The following is a 20,279-nucleotide window of genomic DNA, read 5'->3' as shown; positions in this document are numbered from 1 at the left end:
GCTGCACTGAAGATCCACCACAGTGAAGCAAACAAAACAATCATTCACTGTATTCAACTATTTCTGCCCATATAGCAAAAAGTCATTTCTTCATTTAATTTAATTTATTAGTAATAATTAAATATGTAAGCTACTGCACCGCTTTTCTTTAAATGTATATAGGTTGGCTCCCGACAGATATTTTTGCAACTTTCATGTTTCTCCTATCTTATCTTGTTCATATCCACCTCGCTCTCCCACACACATGCATACAATGCTGCTTCTTTATTAGAGGAGCCAATTATACACAGAACATTAGAAAAATAGATGGCGTTTTCAGTTTAATTTCAACACTAAGGTATTTGAAAACACAGTCCAGCTGATGGGAACAAAACCTGCCTTTCCAAGTTATAGTGAAAAACATGACTCAGCAGGTTCCAGGATTTTCTTTTTGTATGTAAAGGGACATACAAATGAGATAAAGATAGATGTGTGCGAGATCTGAACACTGAATATAAAAATCTTCATTCTGTAGATGTGGGAGTGCAACATTTCATGCAAAGTCAGGTACAGTAAAAGAACAACTATCTAGTAGTGTCTAGTAGTGTCTCTGTGGACTGTGCAATATAACAGTAAAACGTCTTTCACGTCCAGTGGTGAGGGTTAACTGAGATCAGAAGTTGACCTTTTGGTCACTTGATGGCCCAGAGTGTCTGTGTGTCTGCAGGAGCCTCTGGACTCGGCTGTGGATCTCCTCCCAGTGGGACAGACTGGGCTGACTGGTCTGTAGCCTAAAGAAAACAGACACAAAGTGTTGGTACAAGACAAACCATGCAAACCAAATTAAATAAATGCACCCATTGAGTCTGCATCACTTCTTATCACATTTTAAAATTGTTTCTGGGGATTCAATTAATGAATAACAACATTTCTTCAGGCCTTATGTGAGATGTCTGGCATGTTTCCTGTGTATAATAGACCCAGTACATAGTTTCAGATGTATTGGGTCACAATGATATTTCACGCACATATTCGTTTTGTCCACTAGTCTGTGCTGTAACCTAATGTAAGTCACAGTGAAACTATCAGGACACTGTCATCAGAACACATGCTTTGAAGAACAACACACATGATCAGTGTGTTTCCCGTGTGTGTCTGTTGTGTAACGGTTAAGGCTTCTCATTCAACCCAATTCTAAACAAGCAACATCAAAATAGACAGAACTAGCGGGGGTTTTTTTATTATTATTTTTTTTTAAGTGGAGGCATACATATGTTTCCTCAACACAATATAAATGTATGGAAGTTGTCCACGGTCAGTTGTTAAAAGACAGATTGCCCTGACAGACAGATGTGGGTGAGAGGCAATACTGCAATTTATTAGTCTTCACTTCTGTCTATTTGCCAGGAGTGGATGGGTTATGTCTGTCTGACTGACTGACTGACTGGTGTCCATGATCGTAGCGTGGCAATGGAAGCTTTTCATTTGTAATCACAAACTTACTACCTGCTCCCAAAAGTCATCAAGGACAAATCATTCAGAGACATGAATAGACTGAGACTTAGGGGCTTAGGGGGCAAACATAGCCACTGGCATCTGTCATTTTCTTTAGACATCAAAGATTTGTAGTAAGACGTGTCCCTCTCCCTGCTGGAGGGAATCTACAAAGGCCCGCTCTAATCTCCCACCCTGCAACTCCTGTCGCGTTTTCAATTGTGAGAAAAGTATCATTCATTTCCTACAATTTACTTTGCAATTTAAGATTGCCTATTGATTTTAATGTTTACTTATAGACTGAGCAGAAGCGAAGGGTGGAAAGGAGCGCAGAAACAAATAAACAAACGAAACAGAACATCGGTCCCATTGGCGTGTTCAACTCACAGCTGCCACGATCGATGACAAGGTCTCTCTGGATGTATTAAAGCATGCATCGGGTCAAATACATCAGACTCAAACTGAAACACCAATCAATACCATTTTCCTCTTTGTTTTCTTTTCTCTCTGCCTTCTCTCACAGTAATGAACAAACATGACAAGACATCAGCTTCTGTAATTTAAGAGGTGGAGGAAAATTCATCCTGCCTGTCGACTGTGATCAAAATTTAAAAGTGGATGTGTATGGTGTATGAGCACATGCAGGGTATGACTAACATCGAGTGGAATTGCTATATATTCGCTGTACACAGTTATTGGAAACCCATACAGGTGTCTATTTTGCTTTTAAGATGCTTAGAGCAAACACCAATGATTTACATAGATGGATAAGGATACATTCAGGGCAAACACCACAAAAAGAACATCCGAGTTCTAGGGTGATCCTGAGAGTCTTGAAGATAAAGCACATGTAAACAGAAATATGTGGGTTTGCATTGCAGCTGCACCCTGCCTAACCTGTTTGTCATCCTCATTTAGGAACACTACAAATATGATCTCTCCATAAACCTAAAGAACAAAAAAAACAAAATAACACAAAATTCGGAAGCAAATGAAATTCTCATCACACCAATGAAAGTTTGTTCTGCAATGTCTTGCACACCCTGCAGGGTTGCACTTTTTGGCTGTATGAGTCAGCCCACATGACATAAATCTAAGGATCTGATTTATACCCCACACCCACTCCTTGATTTAGTAAGTGTTTTAAATGCTACAATGAATCCATCCATCCACATTCTACTGCTTTATCCTACACATGACATGAGGGTCGCGGGGAGGTGCTGGTGCCAATCCAAGTGGATATATCGCAAAAGGCAGGGTAGAGACATTTTGTGGCATTTTGAGGCATTTATCAACATACTTTGTTGATCCCAAAACAATTATTGAATGTAAAATATTGCAATGAAGCTGTTGTGCTTCCGCCTTGCCTTTGTCAGTCATGACGTAAAAACAAATCACTCTGTGCGTGTGCAGCACAACAGGAGTCTTGTGAAGCTGATGGGATTAATCAGCATTGTGTGAAGTCATTTGGCATTCATGTGTGTTTAAATGTTACACAATACATTTGTGAGTATTTTCAGGTTAAAGGGAAAGTTTTTACCTTTCTTTGATGGAATGGCTGCTGAGATTCAGATGCCTCCTGGAGTTCGACGTAGCCCGTGTAGATTGAACAGGGTCACAATCATGCGTAGAACATGTGGCCAGGGCTTCATGTCTGGACTCTATCTGTGGAGATGATTTGACCTTCACAGAACCCAACTTCATCTGTGAGAGGACACGAGTCAACGCAGTGTGTTAAATAAGTCTTACCATTGGACTTTTAAGTGTGTGGCAAGCAAATGCAGAGATTCTCTTTGTTAGTGAAACATGTGAAACATGAGGAAAATGTTGCTTCTCTACAAGTTTGTTAAACAAGTAATTGTATGACGGAGTGTTTAAGTTTATATTCTGTACAAACATAACAAACAGCGGCTTTCACCTGCTTTGGTACACGTTAAAAGCATTCAACACTTGATGAAGACCAAGCAGGTGAAGGCCACTTATTTGTTTGTTGAGCATAGAGATGTTTATAATCTGTACAAAAAGTAATAAAAACAACATTCAACTGGTTTGGTCGGCACTAAAGCGTGTGTGTGTGTGCGTGCGTGTGTGTGTTTGGCTCCTGCAACAGACACACAGTGTGTCAGAGCAGATGATATTGCGGAATTTTACATGATTTGAAACCTAATTTCTACACTACTTTTTTCATCTTTCAAATTTGGTAAGGTGGTTAGTAACACATTTTCCTGTGGAGTAACAAAGTAAGAAGAAAATTTTTTTTTCACTTTACATGAAATTTAATTAACATCAGGGTCTCAGTAAATCGTACCTTCACTGGAAGAGTTCAGTACCATATTGAGAACATTAATTATTCCTTCAGTATAAGCAGTGAAGATTTTTAATGAAAAATGTGTGCTAGGAGGACATTAAATAACTTTCTCACTGTCAAAAAAACACAGTAGCCAAAAAATAGCAAAGAACTAGTTGTGGAAAAATGAGTCTAGTTTGTAGGGTGTGTAATAGTAAAGATATAATTTGACATGTTTTACAAAGTAACCTTTAAAATCTTAACACTTAAATCCACCTATTCTTTTTTTTATTATTATTTTATAGTTAGACTTACATTCTCTGTTTTTGGTCTGTAACTTCCTTGGAGAGAGGAATCTAAAATGACAAAAAACAAGTTAGAGTTTTCTGAAAATCACAGTAGCTTTATGGCAGCATTATGTCTGCAGTATTTCCTTTGACATAAAAACAATACAGGTGTACATAAAGAGAGAGGCCAACAGGTCTGTGAATATTTGCAGTAGCTTTATACAGTAGTATACCTAACTGCCAAAATGGCTACAGGAATGTGTTATTTAAAAGATATTTTAAGTTATATGACATTTATAATATAGTGTACAGGATATCCTCAAACTGAACATGCAAAACTTGAAAAATATGTATATTTAAAAGGCTATATCATAAGATATTATCATGTGGTTAATTGAGTAAAAATGTGTAGCATGGCCTTGGGTGCATGTATTTGTTTTTATTTATTTGTTTGTACCTGTTTGGTTAGCCAAGAAGCTAAAAGAGTGTTGATTCATGCTGCCATTGTGAGGAGAGGACGGAGTTCCCATCACAGAGGTATTACTGCAACTAGGCACCTGGCAAAAATCAAAATAGAAAAAAAATATTTGCGGTTCACTGTTAACTGCACAACACAACATAGTCTCAATTGCTAAAAGGATACTGTTGTTAAAACATATCACCAATATTACAAAAAGGAATTCATCTCCACAGAATAAACAGTAACTCTCATCACATACATGAACCTGACTTTCAGATTATCTATGGAAATGTGCTTTAACAAACAAAAAGGAGTTGAGGCTCTGAAATGTGCACTGATAATGCATTCACTACAGGGCTAAGCTACTTCATTAGGTATCTATTTGTTAATTGCAGCTTGACTCTCAATTACCAGGGTTAATTGTGGACTGAAGATCCCCCCAGGAAAACTAGAGCGGGTAAAGCTTGCTCCTCTATTTAATAAGATGCCAGTTGTATTCGAGTGAATTCTATTAATGTGTGTGACAAAAACAAACAAGTCAGTACCTAATCGTTTCTTTTAATAACAGCATGCAAGTGGATTTTGATATTCATAGCTCAGGATTAGATTTGATGTAAATGAAGAAGTGGGAATACAGTGGGGAGCAGAGGGAGGGAGGAGCAGAAGACTAAAGGCTTTGCTTTTCCTTTCCACCGAGTACATTATTCCCCAAGGCTACATGATCAGAAAATTAGCCATTTTATATGCAAATACCTCATATCAATGATACAGTAATAATTAAAGTGTTAGCAAATACCGATGTACCAGGGCAAGTAAAGGTTTTGCACTACTGAGGAACCATCAAGCCCCTAGGCCCCTTGTGCGCACATAGTGAAACACTTTCATGACGTCAAAATGTATTCACAGCTCAGGTTAAAAAAAATAATGCTGTTCTTAATAATGCCCCCCTCTTAATCTGCCCATTAGATTAAGTTTAATTTTAGGATGCTCCCACTGTGGTTTAAACAGCATCAATTCAGGATACTGTTAATGTTACAAAGGGAAAACACAACTTTAATTTTCCTAGCGATTCCTGTTTGTTTGAAATATGCAGCTGTAGTAAAATGCCAGTAAAGATTCAGGTCCTTTTCCTCAAAGCTGGTGTCGAGTTGTGTCATATTACAAACTCCTGTGTGTATATATTGCATTAATGTTATTCTCTGTGGTTTCTTGGATACAGAATAATGCAGTGTCTTTGAGCTGTAAATCAATTCACAGTTTTTCCGTAAGAGCCCTGTCCCGGTTGTCAAGAGAAAAACACAGTGAACGCCTTATAGCGAGTCAACATAAATGCAGGTGTAGTTTTTCTATCACCCTTATTCTGTGCAATAAGATTTAAGATAAAAAAAAATAAGTTTAAGCCAAAATGTTGTCTATTTCAGCTTTAAAAAACTTGTGCACTGCTGGCCTTATACAAACCATGCTGACATTTTTTAATCAGCTGCCTTTAGTTTTGGAAGAATATCAACAGATCAGCAGAAGTGGTTTTAATATTGTGTGACAGATCAGAGCGTTTTTGACTCACTGAGGCCCTGAAGCTATGGAAAACAAATAGAACCACTGACGGTTCAGAATGAACTCTTTGAAAATGCCAAGAATTTAAACTGTTGATTAGTGTATTTTAAGTTACATACCAAGAAGGGCGGTTGGCTCTCAGTCTCCTTCCTGAAGTGGTGAGGCCCCAGCTGGAGGTGGCTGAGCCTCTGCCTGGTGTCCTCTGAAAGCTTGCACATCTTGCGGTGTGTGTACGGGGAAAGGGCTCGTGTGCTTGAGGAAACTGTGGGCTGCTGGTAGCCAGAGTTTACAGAAACATGTCTTCTTTCTGTCTTTTTTTTCTGGTGACTGTGGTTAGACGGGAAAGGAGTAGGGGAGTGTCTGGATGACGATGATTGTTTGGAGTTTTTAATGCCAGCCTTAATATTTTGCTTTGCTTTTCCATCGTTCAAAGAGGCACAGTTGCCATCATCTGTCCTGGAAACATGTCTGGATGGGGAAGATTTTTTCGCTGAACTTTTTCTGGACGATGGCTTCACAGGAGAAAGGCTGCAGCTCTGGGGATACAGAAAAAAAAAAAGTTGATTGAATATGTCAAACCACCCTCTTAAGTCACCATTTTGAGGTGACATAACATATTTATTTCAGCGGTTTGGATTGCTCTGCAGAAACGTTGCTGCCTCACAGAAGCAACAGGCTTCTTAGTAATAAAGGGCGGCTGCTCTCACTTTCGACATAGACTTGTTCTTCCCGGACAAAACCATTAAACCATTAGCTAATCATTCGGCTTAAGTGTTGCAACAACATCGGCTCTCGCAGTCACTACTGCCATGGAGACAACCTCTGCAGAATTACTTCAATAACTCTAATGGCCACTAACATCATTCTCGGATGCAATATCACTCTTCCTGCAGGTAATGCCAACTGCCGATAAATAAGTTAAGATAAAATGTTAATTGCATTTGATGGCCATCTCCAGTCTAATATTATAAAGAGGCATTACCTGGCTGTAAAAAGGTATAATCTAAATGCTAATTGGGGAACCACGCAGCATTAAAACTATTTTTAAGAGAAACTAAATTATGAATAAATCCTCATTAAGGCTGCCATTTGAGGATCGTCTGATTTAATGGAATTAAGACGAGTACACACTTTGCTCCACACATCCTGGCTCAGACTTTGTGACTCTTCTCAGCCAGTGTTAGAGCACTGACAGACACTTTGCCTTAGTGGTAAAGGCTTCTTCAATGTGAGCTACTGCAATTTCCACTGTTGGTATTCAAACAATGTACAATGTTTGATAGTGGGTGAGTAATAACAAAGTAACTGGATTATAAACAAGCAATTTTAAACGGTAGTGCATAACTTTTAGACTGTCAGATCAGACGAGAAGGGTCTATTAGTCTATTGCTTGACATAGTATGTTTACTATGTGACTAAACAGAGGCAGAATAATAGCATTACAACAAAAATCACCAGACGTTACGCACTGCAGCTTTAAAAGAGAACAAAGACAGTAAAACAAAAGCAAAGAAAAAAAAAGGGCTGTATATACAGTATATGACTACAGCTTCAGAGGGTTTTTTAAGGTTTCTATCAGTCCGAATCAACTCAAACATGGTTTGTCAGCTGGGGGGTTGGCAGTCAGTGAAATGCCTATGCTGAGGAGCAAAGAAAAAGCGAAATTCCAGTGTCTGACAGCCACAGTGGTGCTCTGATCGACACATCCCCTGAGGGGCCGAAGAACACTGACAAACTTCTCTCTGGTGAATGACATTCCATTTAAACCAAATAGCTTAGCCTGGGAAATGCATGATGGTGTTTTTGGTACAACATGCCAACTACTATGTGATGGATCATATGTTACTTGTGAAAGACCCACTGATCCTGTCTTTATAAACAAGTCATTTTCTTTCACTAAGAATCTGCCTTCTTACTGTACATCAAATTGCTCTCTTTGTTTTTGTACCAACCGTGCATAAATAGATTACATTTTTACAACCACATGACACAGAAAGTCAATAAATCTTCAAAACTTAAAAGGTGAGGGTATGGACTGTTAATCATTACAAATTCATCCAGAGACTTGTTCTTTTGTATTGATTCATTATTTGATTAATAAACAACAACACAAAACTGCAAAAGCTGATGTGGTTTCACACAACTGAGTTCTTACAACCATTCAACTTCAACAGTGCTTCTTGGAGATCCGCGCTTTTCACACTTTTTGTTTTTTCTTTTTTTTTGAGGAAGGGATGCAACACATGGTTTGGTTTGTCTGGATGGTTTAGACATTTGAACACACAAGGAAATTTGACCCAACTTTAAGAAATCATAAAATATATAACTACTAATAGTAATAATTAGTTATTATCTGAGAGGCAAAACATCATATAATGGTAAGTGTGTTTGCTGTGTAAAATCAAACTAATTGGATCAAATGCTTAAACTGTGGAATGAACCTTGGTCCAGACTATTAGATAAAGTGTCTTTTTTCATCCTCCTCTCTCAAACAAACACATGAAGATAAAACTAAATAACCATCCTACACAGTCTCCCTACTTCATCTACTCTATTTGAAGCTTCATATTGCCAGCCTTGGGTTTGCAGTCAACTGCTCTCAGCTCATCAAACACATGTTTGTTAGTTTCTTTTAAAACCATAACATGATGTTTATCACACATTGCCATTTTATTACTACGGCTAAACAAGTTTACTGCAGAGATGTAAACTGGCACAGGTTGTTGTTATACCGTGCTTTTTAATTTGCCAAAACCTGTCAAAATGACAAATGTAAGTTCAGCTACATCGTTTTAACATCAAACGACTGCACCAGAAAACCAGAAATCAACCTAAATCTAGGACACAGTTGAAGAAAAACTGGGGCTGTATGTCTGGGAAGCAAATGTAGAAACTGTTCTGTGTCAGAAACTGTGTAAACTCCCATCTAATCAGAGATGTGAGAGAAGTCTCGCTATCAGCAACACAGATCTGCCTTCACATAATTACATTCACAAGGAGAGAGCAGATACCCTTGAAACACTGCCAGTATGGATAGATAGATGCAGTAGCCATGGAAACAAGAATAGGTGGGCATGTATCGAAGAAACAAACAAACAAATCTGATGGTGAGCAATATCACTCATTAGAGAAGAATCGTCACTGCTATAGCTGTGATTAACATTAACACTGCGATCTGTGATGTGTTCAGGTAAAGATGACTTATGACCGACTTATGACCAGCGAGATGAGGAATTCTAAGTATTTACATATTGACAGTTATTATGAAAGGTCACAAATCAACACACAACATTTACAGATAAATAATAGATATAAGTCATGTAAATACCAAAAACTGTACATATGGTGTGTGAGTGTGTTCCTGTATTTCTTACCTCTTTATGACCATTTCTGGCATAACCACTGAACTTGTCAGGACTACTAGTCCTCATGGAGACTAAAACCTGGTCCTAATGAGGCAGAACCTCATTTCTGAGGAACTAAGATTTGAGTTTGTGGTTAGGCTAAGGTTAGAGTTAGACATTAGACATTAACTGGTTATGGTTAGAGTTAGAGCAAATGCTTTGTTTAGGCAGTCCAAATGAATGGAAGCCTTAATGGTCCTTAAAAGGATCGCTGCGCAAACCTGTGTGTTTGTATGCGAGTACCTACAGACAAGGTCGACCCGCTTTCGCTCCAATCACTCTCTTCTATGACTGATGTCGTAGTAAACTCCACTTTGGGGGAGATTCCCTAGAGGGAGAAAGACAATAGGAGCAAACACAACACCTTGAAGAGCAAAACGAAGACAAAAGGACAGATAAAAGAGCTGTTTGGTTCACCAATTTACAACCACAACACTTCAATATATGCATGACTTGAAAAAAACAAATTGCAGAAAAGAGAAAGGCTCCAGTGATGTTTAAATAATATGGCATTTGGGGAGAGACATCTAAATTGCTATGTACGCCTCGCCAACACAAACACATAAAAGCACCTGTGAGGGGATGGTGTTTAAGGACATTTAAATGTGCCAGTTACAAGAACACAAGATGATTTTTTGTCTGTAAAGCAAAGACAGATGATGGATGTACAAGAAAATACCATCTTGTCTGAAGAAATTACTTCACATTGTCTCAGAAAAGACAGTGCCTTTGAACTGGTCATCTTGGCAGTGTACCTGTCCATCACATGCACATATACAGTACAGGAGCCACAAGGATTGGGAGACCCACTTAAAGATAGCAAGACTCCTCTCCAGTCTGTGTGACGTGTGTGATATTTCCAGTCAACCCAGATCAAATGGGTTGACTGCTGTGACATGTAAATTTCACAGAAATGCGACAACTGACAGCAACAGCATTGTTCCTTTAGTGGATGCAACTGTGTGCAGCAGCTCAAGGACATTAACAGCTTTTCTACAAACTTTACAATGTTTGCACAACGTTGACTTATATAACACAAAGAAATAATTAAAAAAATATATATATTTAATCTTCTACAATTTAAGAAGTTATTCATCAAATGAATGAAAACTCTTGAGCTGATTAATCCCAGATCATATTATGCAGTACATGACTGCAGTATGCAAGCAGAGGCAAACACACAACTCTGTTTTCAAAGATAATGCGCAAAGTATCATTATCATGGTGAATTTTATGCGAGTTGAGGCACTGTAATTGGGAATAGTAATTGGCAACAGCATCTCTTTGCATTTAACAGATGTTACACCTCTTTTTACTTTTTGAATTCAGCGGTGCAAGCAACTAGAATTGATTTTGTTTGCAGTCACATTCCATGCATCTTCATTTTCAGCTATCATCAGTGTTGTAGTAAATTCTCCTTATTACACAAGCTCTGACATATCTTACACACCAACAGGAGAGTCAGTACAGATGTGAATGTTTTGACTTTTAGCCAGTAAGAGATATTAAGGATTGCACACAAATGAATGAATTAAAATGTAAGTTTTTGCAGAAATAAATATAACTTCAAAGAAAAAAAGATCTCCTATTTCCTCACTAAGCATACATGTGATCACTTGGGCATTGATTTTTTTTATACTTTTAAAAGTCATTAAAAATATTTACTTCCCAAAGCATGTAACTCTTTTTTTTGATGAATATTGGCACAGGTATTAGGAGGAGGGTTAAGAAGGAAATAAATGCAGTAGATAGAAACAACCTACAGCAAAGGATGAGGATTTTTTCATCATTATTTCTCTCTCTGCAGCTCCTTCTCCTGAACTCAGTCTGGGACCAGGGTACAAAAAATCTCTGCTGCTTTCCTGCATTGTAGCTAGGATCTCACCCTCTGGAAACATGTACAAACAGACAGTAAACAGGAACACAAACCAAGTTAGAAAACATGTTTCGCAGAGTAATGACTGGATACAGTGGAGACTTAGCATGCCCATTAGGCATCATCAAAACGCATACCTGGAGGCACCAACTGAATCAGCTCAAAAGATGTTGTGTCAGCTAATAGGGAGGAAAGTGCAAATAGACTGTAAGCTAATCATTACTATCACAATAGCCAATAAGCTTGCCTAGCAGAGAATTTAGGACTAAGAGATGAGGAGGTAAATCCCAGATGGCTATTTACCTTGGAGGAGGTCAGCTACATCAGCAGGGTCAAAAGCACCGGGAAAAGTCTGGTAAAACAGACAAAGTGCAGACAAATCAATATGTATAACAATATAAGACAGACACCCTGTTATTTAACTCTGCTACTCCCCACATGGAAAAGAAGGACTTTTATCAGTAGCTGGAGCAGTAATGTTCACACTGGAGGGTTGCTGATTTAAATCTTTAGACTTAAAGAAAAACCCTGTGCTTAGTTGCACAATTAGTTTCTCAATACTTAAAGAGAGATGATTGATTGTGTAGAAAAGCTGCTCAAAGAGAATGCATGTGTAACTAAGCGATAACAAAAGGCATAAACATGTGCATAAAGATTAATTCAGGGGAAAAAAAATAAATAAAAAATTTAGATTTTTTTTTGCATTTACTCTGGTATAGAAAACACAGAATACTATTTCAGAATAATTCTGACAAGAAAGCACATGTTTTGTTACATAAAGTTCATATATAATATGCCACTAATCATCTAAATAAATCAGAACCCTATCCCACAGTGTTAAAGAAAAATAAATCTTATATCCACCCCCTTAAATCAGATCTGCACCAAAACAAGTTCTACCTTGGGTCATGATTTATTCCTTCAGAAAGTTTAATTCAAATAGGTTCATTAGTTTCTGAGTAATCCTGCTAAAAGCCAGACAGACAGTATGAAAAACCTCTTTGGTGTCAGTAAAAATAAAAAAAAAAAAGCCATAGAGAGATGAGAGTCCCAAGAGCCTGAGCCTCAATTATCATGCTCACCTTGACAAAGACCATTTTGTGGTGGAAGAGTAATGGGAAGACAGGAGGTAGACAGGGAGTCTTCCTGTACTGACCCATGATACACGCACTGAGGTAGATTTGGTTCTTTTTGGACAGAAGCACTCCTGGACATGTGACCTGTAAACAATTAAACGTATTTGTGTGACCATGCTACCAAGTGTGGCTGATAACGAGGAAGGTGAATGTTTGTTAAAAGTATTCAGTGGTTGAAGAAAGAATAGGAGAAACGTAAAACAAGAAAATAAATAATGTGGAGACATAAAAACATAAACACACACTAAAACATACATTAAGTACACTGAGTGTACTACTTTACATTTATTTCCGTGATTAAACAGCCAGTGAAGTGACATTTTATTTTAGCGAGCAAACGGTCAATACCATGACGTAAATCGAAATAATGAGTTAGTTAATTAGTTTAACTAGTTAGTTAAACTTGTTAAATAAGGACGACTTAACGACACATAAACGATGGCTACGCATTACTTTACAGATACACGGGTCGCTAGCTAACTTACAAAAAGCTACATTATTGGGACAAATAACTACGAGGACAAACTTACCGCGTGAATGTCCAGGTAAACAGTACACTTGAGAGACTTCTGATGCACTTCAGACGTAGAAAACTTCTTCATCGTCAGAGAAATCACATATACACATTAATTAAACTTTCAAATTTCGTTGTCATAGCTGCCAAACACCAACACGGTGGTTCCGCTTCATTTTCTTCTCCTTTGAGGTTCACACTCGCCGGTTTGCAAAACAACAAATCGGCGCATTACCGCCACCACCTGGTAGGAAGTGTGTACCACACTGTCTGATATGCGATTTACCTTTTCATTGTTTAATTACCTGTGTATACAAAGTGAATGCATTTATTTGAATTGATTGTTTTTGTTTCAGCTGTGAGTAAACATTAAAAAAAGGTTTTAAACTACCTTATGGCCAGGAAACAACAAACACTTAATAGAGAGAGTAGGTAAAACATTCAAAGTGAGTAAATGTGATAAATCATGGTTTTTGCACCATGCACATTCATTCATTTATCTATTTATTGATTTATTGAAGCAGGAAAGTCTCATTGAGATTAACACTCTCTTTAAAAGAGGTTCATGTGCAAGAGAGGCAACAGCAGTATGTTTAAAGGGTTACAGACAAAGCAGCAAAACATTTACAGAATCATAACTTTAAAAATAAAATACAGAATCATAAAATATCAAATAATGATGTGTCATATGTTATCAGGAGGTTATTTGTGTTGTTATGTTTTTGTTATATTGCTTCTGAAGAAAGTTAAACCAAATATTTCTCTATTAATGAAACAGTTCTCAGTCGTTAAACAAGACAGACGCTGCCCTCACCTTCCTTTGATCTGTATGTGTGTTACCGTGGCACCATGGTAGTAAAAAGACACCTGAATGTTCTTAGTTGTCTAAGATGTCTATGTGTCGAACAGGTCGCTTGACAGGCTTCAAACTTGGCAGCTGATTTACTGAAGGAACCAGTGTGTGCAGTGGCAACTTTGATGTAGTTTGGATAAGAAATTAAAGAGCTGCTTCTGCTTTCACCCACCTTTTTCCATTAAAGCATCCTCTCATAAAGCTGCAGATTTCTGTCCTGGTGGAGGTAACTGCCATGATTACTGTGAGACACATTATTTTAAATTCAATGATTTCAATAAAATATGTCTGGTCTACATTATGAGAAAATGGGCCCCTGGACACAGAGGCCAAACTAAGTGGCCAGTACTTCCTACTATGACTGTTTTGTTTTGTGATGTTTAATCTTTGTTTTCGTTTTCTTTTTCACACTTTGTGATTGCATTGTATTTCTTTATGACCATTAGTGTTATGGTAAATGTATATGACTCCCTTTGTGAGCATTTACCGTCTGTGGTCACTTTGAGTCTCTTGTTGTCGTTTTGCATTCCTTAAGTTGTTGTTATGCATATGTCTGGGGTCATTTGTCACCTCTATTAGTATTTGTTCTGTTTATGGTTGTTCTGTTTCTCCCCAGAACCTCAGACCCCTGGGCATGTACCCAACATCCCTGACAAAATAATTCACAAATGACTGTACGTCTCAGTGGTATATAAGCGGTCATTTAATGTCCATTGTTGCCTTAATGGTGGAGGAGCTCAAACATTCTGAGCTCATGAAAATTCCACAAACTCTGTACCTGGCATCAAAGGCCCAATGTCCAACATTTAACCTTAGAAGATGTCGTTAAACAAATATTAAATATGTAAATGCAGATTATACACTGAAGTGTTTGTTTTGAATGACATCACATTGGCCATTTCTCAATGACCGGAGTATGCAAGTATATGCACATTGAGAAACGGCCACTGTTTCTCCGTGAGTTGATATTGCCTCTGCTCATTAATCCAGCTGAGGGCAGCATTAGACACAGCAAGTAAAGACAGAATTAATCTCTAATGAGAGAACTGCTTAGTTCACAGACCACCTCCCTGACCTCCTTTGAAGGTGTTTTGAATGATCGGATCACAATCTGTCCTCAGTGCATCTTGGGTGCATTTACCCGGTAGTTTCATGTTGTCAAGCACTGATTTGGAATCAATCACAACACATTTTGATGCCAGGTGTAAATGAGGAAAGAGATAATAACACAATCAAAGTCAAGGATTAAAACAAGGTGACAACAGAAGAGAAGCAGGCATTTATTTACAAGTGAATGAAGGCCTGGGATTAAATAGCCCTCAAAGGGCTGTCTTGGACAACAATAGCTGCTATCATCTGGGAACAGAGAGCAACAGCTGCACTGTTGAAAAAAACATGAAAAAACACATAGAAACAGTATTCATATTTGATTAAAACTGCTTTAAAAGACTGATGAATTTGCCCAAGGCCAAGTGAAAGGGAATTTGGCTTTTTACCGAAGAGTTGCCAGTTAAAATCCAGACAGGTCAAAGGCTGGGGTGCCCCTGAGCAAGGTACCCAACCCCAAGTGCGTCAAGTGCAGCATTGGGAGTATTCCATTCCATTACTCCATTTGAAATCCTCTCTTGCCGTACTTTTTCAAAGTCCATCTTCATCTGCACACACCGTCAGGTCAAACTGTCATAAAAGTCAATGGTGCACTTGCATCAGAGCAGCAACCAGATTGGTTTGTTATGTTTTCCAGTTCATCCTGGTTGTTTCATAGAGAGAAAGGACATGCACAATACAACCACCCACACCTGCATTACAGTTTATTTGATAGGATTCATTAAGCAGTTCGCCTCTTCGCTCTCTGCTATAGAAGGGTAACCAGTGTGTCTCCTCGTGGTATTCAGCAATCTACATTTTATTGTCACTAAATAACTCAGGAGGACATTTGTTCTGATTTTAGTCCTCCGAGTACCAGTCACCACACTGTTAGAAATATGTGGATATAAGTCTTTATAGCCCGGGAGATGTGGCACTTCTAAAGGCAATGGAGTGTGAAGGATCCTACTGCCATGGTGCTCTGCATTTTATACTTGCTCAGTCTGTGTCCGTCTGTCTAGTGCCTGACACCCCCTCTCTTCTCCCTCTCTCTGTCTGCTGTGTCTCTGCCAACGCCATTGCCCTTTGCATTGCCTGTCTGGGACATCACCTCGGAACTGGAGACAAAGACTTATTAGTGAATGACTGGGACAAAAGCATAAATTTCAAGAAAAATGCAGTCAATAATGTCTAAAGGGGAAAAGTTACTTAGGTAATTGTTTTAGTTTCTACTATTTATTCATGATACAACGCTACTTTACCTCTGTATGTGAGTTGGCCTGTTGTCCTTGATAAGGTTCTGGAGTTTGTAATAATCCAGGAACGTACGAGCCACATTCCTGCCCAGTTTCATGTCTGAGGATACAGGGTTAAAGCTAAATGTCTTGGGTTGAGGTACAGGTAATACTGCTGAAAAACTTACTTCACTGGATGGTGAAACACCAAGGAGGGGTTGTGCCTTTTACCTACTTTTGAATTGCACTAGTGTATCCATCCGTCCATCCATTCGTCCATCCGTCCATCCATCCAATCATCCATCCATCCATTTATTCCTATCCTTTCAGGGTCATGCGAGTAGCTGCAGAGCCAATCTCAGCTGACACTGGGCGAGATGGAGTGTACATCATAGGCCATAAATAAAAATGGACATAATCTTCTGGTTGCAAAACAAACGATTGTTTTGAAGCCTCCAAATCTGATGTGTTTTTAAAAGTAGAAATTCACAGACATTGCCTACAACCAGGCACATATTGGATTGTACAAGTGGTAAATCACACTGGTGTCCACTCATGTATATCATCCTTTATCATCGATTTTCCTCTCATTTTCCAATAGATCTATTTTGCAAGCAATGGTATCGCGCCCAAGTTGCTATTCAATAAATTGTAACGTCCTGGTTAAACTCAGCCTGCAAACTGGAAAACTATGTCCACTTTTTATACGCAGTCTTTTGGGTCCACTCTGGAAAGCTCTCCAGTCTGTCACAGTAATAACATAGAGAGAGAAAAAAAACACTCACATTCACACTCACATTCACGGCTACAGGCAATTTAGAGCCTCCATTAATTCTAACCCCAATCTGTATGTTTTCGGACTGAGAACCCTCTTGCTGGGAGTCCCCACTGCTCACAAATGTCCCTGTTGTTATTGCTATTGTTTGTACTTCAACAGCTATGTCAAGGGTAAAGAAGCTCTTTGTCAACAATGATCTGTGATTCAGATGCATTTGAGAGTGTAAAAAAAACAAAAACAAAGAGTGCTCTGATACTAAACGTAGATAAAAAAGATGTTTTATAATTCCAGGACCCTCTGTCATGACACAGCTAAAATGTTAACAAAAGTTTTTCAACTATATACTGTATATGACTGCAGGTCTCAATTTAAATGACCAAAGACAATTTTGTTTATGTTGCATGATACATTCAAATTCCCTCTTGTACTTTGTGCAGCATGTGTAGCATTAAGTAATATTAAACAAACCTTTACAACATCTTCTCTATCATCACCAACATCCACTAGGGTGCAGTAAATAACTACAGGGTCTAGCTCCAGGAGATATGAGCATTGTAAATCCTCAATGCACAACACGCCGTGTTCTGAATTAAGTGAGGCTAAATCAACTGCATTTCACACACTTCAGCAAAATGCTTGGTCTTGGTATGAATCACACAAAAGTAATTACCTACGCATTATGGCCTTATCTAAATTCAGAGGTGAGCCCAAACATCCTCCCCCTGCTCAACTGCCACTACACAACACGACAATATCAATAATTTGACTGCTTTTACAAAACAGCTGAGCATCGACGAGTGGTGTTGCTCAGCATGTGATCATTGAGCCAGCAGGCCAAGTAATGACAACAGGTGTGCACGTAATGAAGAACCTGAATATCAATGTTTCCAATCACCAAGATTCAACGTAAATACACTTAAAGCTGCAGTGCGTAACGTTTTGGTGATTTTGTGGTCGATGATGTTATTATTCTGCCTCTCTTTGGTATTCTTGAACAGAAATTATACAACATTATTTGTGTGCGGTGTCCTTCCTCTGAAAACAGGCTCTGTCAAGAAAGGCTATCAGACCTGACTGAGGGAGCGTCCGTGTATATACACCACCACTGCAGGGATGGCATTTATCCCATCAAACTGCTTTTTTTGAGCAGGAGAATTCACTGCTGAAACTTTTAGTGGCTGGCTCTTTGTGTTTTCAGTCATACCAGGGCATTTTACCAGGGCAATGCTGCTGTGTCTGTCTTGCCGTAAAACCAATTACTTCCTGTGTGCAGCATGAGAATGTCACCAGGCAACATGAGATCTAAACACAGCTACAGTGAGAAACACAGCGAGAGTGTGGAGCTGATGTGCAGACTCATTTCGCAATGGTCCGAATGTAAGAGACTTTTCAATTTGTTTATATTGAAAAGTTATGCACACAATTTTAAATTTAAAAAGTCACTAAGGTGAAAATGATATGTATTCACTGGGGCGTACGGACTGGAAAACATTATTGTCAATATCAGAGTATCTATCATCCATCATTTTGACATATGTCTATGTCCATTCCATCATCCCCCATCAATACACAACAGCCTTACATAACGTTATACAGACCCAAACACGAAAACCATAAATGTTTTTGCTGTCTCGAGGCATTGATGTTTAGTTTCCTCCATTCCTTCACCACAATGAAGCATGATGGAGCAACACAGAGGCATAATCTGTCACTCTCCCCTGTCATTACCTTGTTGATACTCAGATACAGCCTGTCAACTGCTGGACTATCTATCTGTCACAACTGGGTAATTGAAACAACTGGCACACAGACAAAGACGGAGATTCCAATTTCTCATAATGATAAAAAATGACCCATGTGACAAAACTTGTGGTTGCTACAAAAACCAAAAGCTGTTTACTTGTGACCAATCCATCCTCAGTTTGTAAGGGCTGCCTGGGCATACAGTTAGGACTGTGCAGTTTGTCATACCTCAGACAAAACACAAATCCACACACACACACACACACACTCAAACGCTCAGGGGTACACCTGTTAAGTTCTGTCTGTGTAAATGCAAGTAAGCCCTCCTGCAGCAAGTCTGTCACCTCAGCCTTTGAGGGTATGTTGTTGTGCGTGTTCAGAAGTCTGCACAGGACTTCATTCTTCACTCGGCAGGCTGATGGAAACACTCTCCACACGACTCCAGTGTCTATATTTACATCCCATCTGGCTGTTTGTCTGTGAGTTCTGCATCAGGCCAGACTTGCTGTGTGAGAGAAAGTGTTTGTGTGTGTGTGTGTGTCTTGGTGGATGGGCCTCACAGTCTGTCTCATGCTGTATGATGATACTGATTAGACTGAGATAAAACACAGATGGAGAAAGTGAGGTTATGTCCTCACTTTTATGCTAATCTTAGTGCATAATTGTTCTAAACTAGATAAGAAGCTGCAGCCATGCTAGAGGCACAGCTGTGCTTTGAGCTGAATGTTATCACATGATGGCAAATCTTCTGTGTATCACACTGGTGTTAAACGGATTGTGATTTTGGTTTAGCATGCTACCATACTAATGTTTATTAATTATAGACACAAGTACCTTAAAAGTTTGACCTGATGCTAAGTGATCACTGAATTTATAACAGTACGTCCTGAAGGAAACATTAAATGCAAAGACTACTCATCCATTCGATACCGAGGAACATCACAGGATGTGAAACACAGGTGTTAACTTTAAAGGGTCTGGTCTTCTGAAGTGTGGTTGTATGAGGTGTTCACCAAGCACGCTGATGAACAAGCTGCTGTCGCCAAGAACCAGCCTGAGACATGCTTGTTATAACTGAAAATATGGATGCCAACAGGGACAAAAGGCTCACCACTTTAAAATTCACCTACAATATCATAGGAATATATTCCTCTTGCCAATAGTCAGTCTTTTCCCACTGGAAACTACAGTTTGTAAACCTCTCACTCAATTGCACCAAAGCCCATAAAGAAAATCAGTGTTTTCATGGGGACACGGGAGCTGTAGTTGTACTGCTGCCTCGTTTGGTAAGTTAGTGTTATATAGGTAAATCCAAACGACACCATTGTCATATATTAACACATTTGATAAAGTAATAAAAGTAACTGTGTGCCATGGTGTAAAAATCACAGATCTTTGGTCTGGGGAATAAGCAGTTTAGGAGCATCCTATAAGAACACACAAAAACCTGAACTATCCATTTAACCTGTTGGAGGTACTCGAGAGCATCACTAATAATATGCATCCCATAGCAATCACACTGTTTTAAACAGTGTAACAGCCTTTAGTAAAGACTTTACCATCTCATTTCTGACCTCAGGAAAGTTTTTGGTG

General features: G+C 38.8%; 2 protein-coding genes across 3 annotated transcripts in view; both read right to left on the bottom strand.

Annotated features, from left to right (window-relative positions):
* Nucleotides 1-249: 249 nt before the first annotated feature.
* Nucleotides 250-13,198, bottom strand: spata6 (spermatogenesis associated 6). 2 transcript variants are annotated; one of them, XM_058637385.1, is made up of 11 exons: nt 13,008-13,198; nt 12,424-12,561; nt 11,645-11,693; nt 11,479-11,520; nt 11,229-11,353; nt 9,713-9,793; nt 6,181-6,597; nt 4,505-4,604; nt 4,076-4,116; nt 3,014-3,177; nt 250-770 (listed from the first exon to the last, which is right to left on the bottom strand). In XM_058637385.1, the coding sequence occupies exons 1-11, from the start codon at nt 13,077-13,079 to the stop codon at nt 653-655; spliced, it is 1,347 nt and encodes a 448-aa protein (XP_058493368.1). In that variant the 5' UTR covers nt 13,080-13,198; the 3' UTR covers nt 250-652. The 2 variants fall into 2 exon arrangements, with proteins under 2 accessions (XP_058493368.1, XP_058493370.1); XM_058637387.1 differs by lacking the exon at nt 11,479-11,520.
* A 1,902-nt stretch (nt 13,199-15,100) lies between these two features.
* Nucleotides 15,101-20,279, bottom strand: part of agbl4 (AGBL carboxypeptidase 4) — a 266,168-nt gene continuing 260,989 nt past the window's right edge. Inside the window, exons 12-13 of the mRNA XM_058638217.1 lie at nt 16,193-16,286; nt 15,101-16,048 (exon numbers count right to left, since the gene is read on the bottom strand). Of these exons, the coding sequence (XP_058494200.1) occupies nt 15,949-16,048; nt 16,193-16,286 (194 nt within the window). The 3' untranslated portion in view covers nt 15,101-15,948. The remainder of the gene's footprint in view (nt 16,049-16,192; nt 16,287-20,279) is intronic.

Source organism: Solea solea, chromosome 9 (genome assembly GCF_958295425.1).
Source record: "Solea solea chromosome 9, fSolSol10.1, whole genome shotgun sequence".
Classification (NCBI taxonomy): Eukaryota; Metazoa; Chordata; class Actinopteri; order Pleuronectiformes; family Soleidae; genus Solea; species Solea solea.
This window is presented reverse-complemented; position numbering and strand designations above follow the sequence as displayed.

Bases quoted from the DNA above. Each gene is read 5' to 3' on its own strand.
- spata6 (XM_058637385.1), bottom strand. From the start codon at position 13,079: ATGAAGAAGTTTTCTACGTCTGAAGTGCATCAGAAGTCTCTCAAGTGT. The intron at 6,598-9,712 runs GTAGGTACTCGC...CTGTATCCCCAG, and splicing joins AAAGCGGGTCGACCTTGTCT to AGCTGCAGCCTTTCTCCTGT. The intron at 771-3,013 runs GTAAAAACTTTC...TGTTTTCTTTAG, and splicing joins AGCCATTCCATCAAAGAAAG to GCTACAGACCAGTCAGCCCA.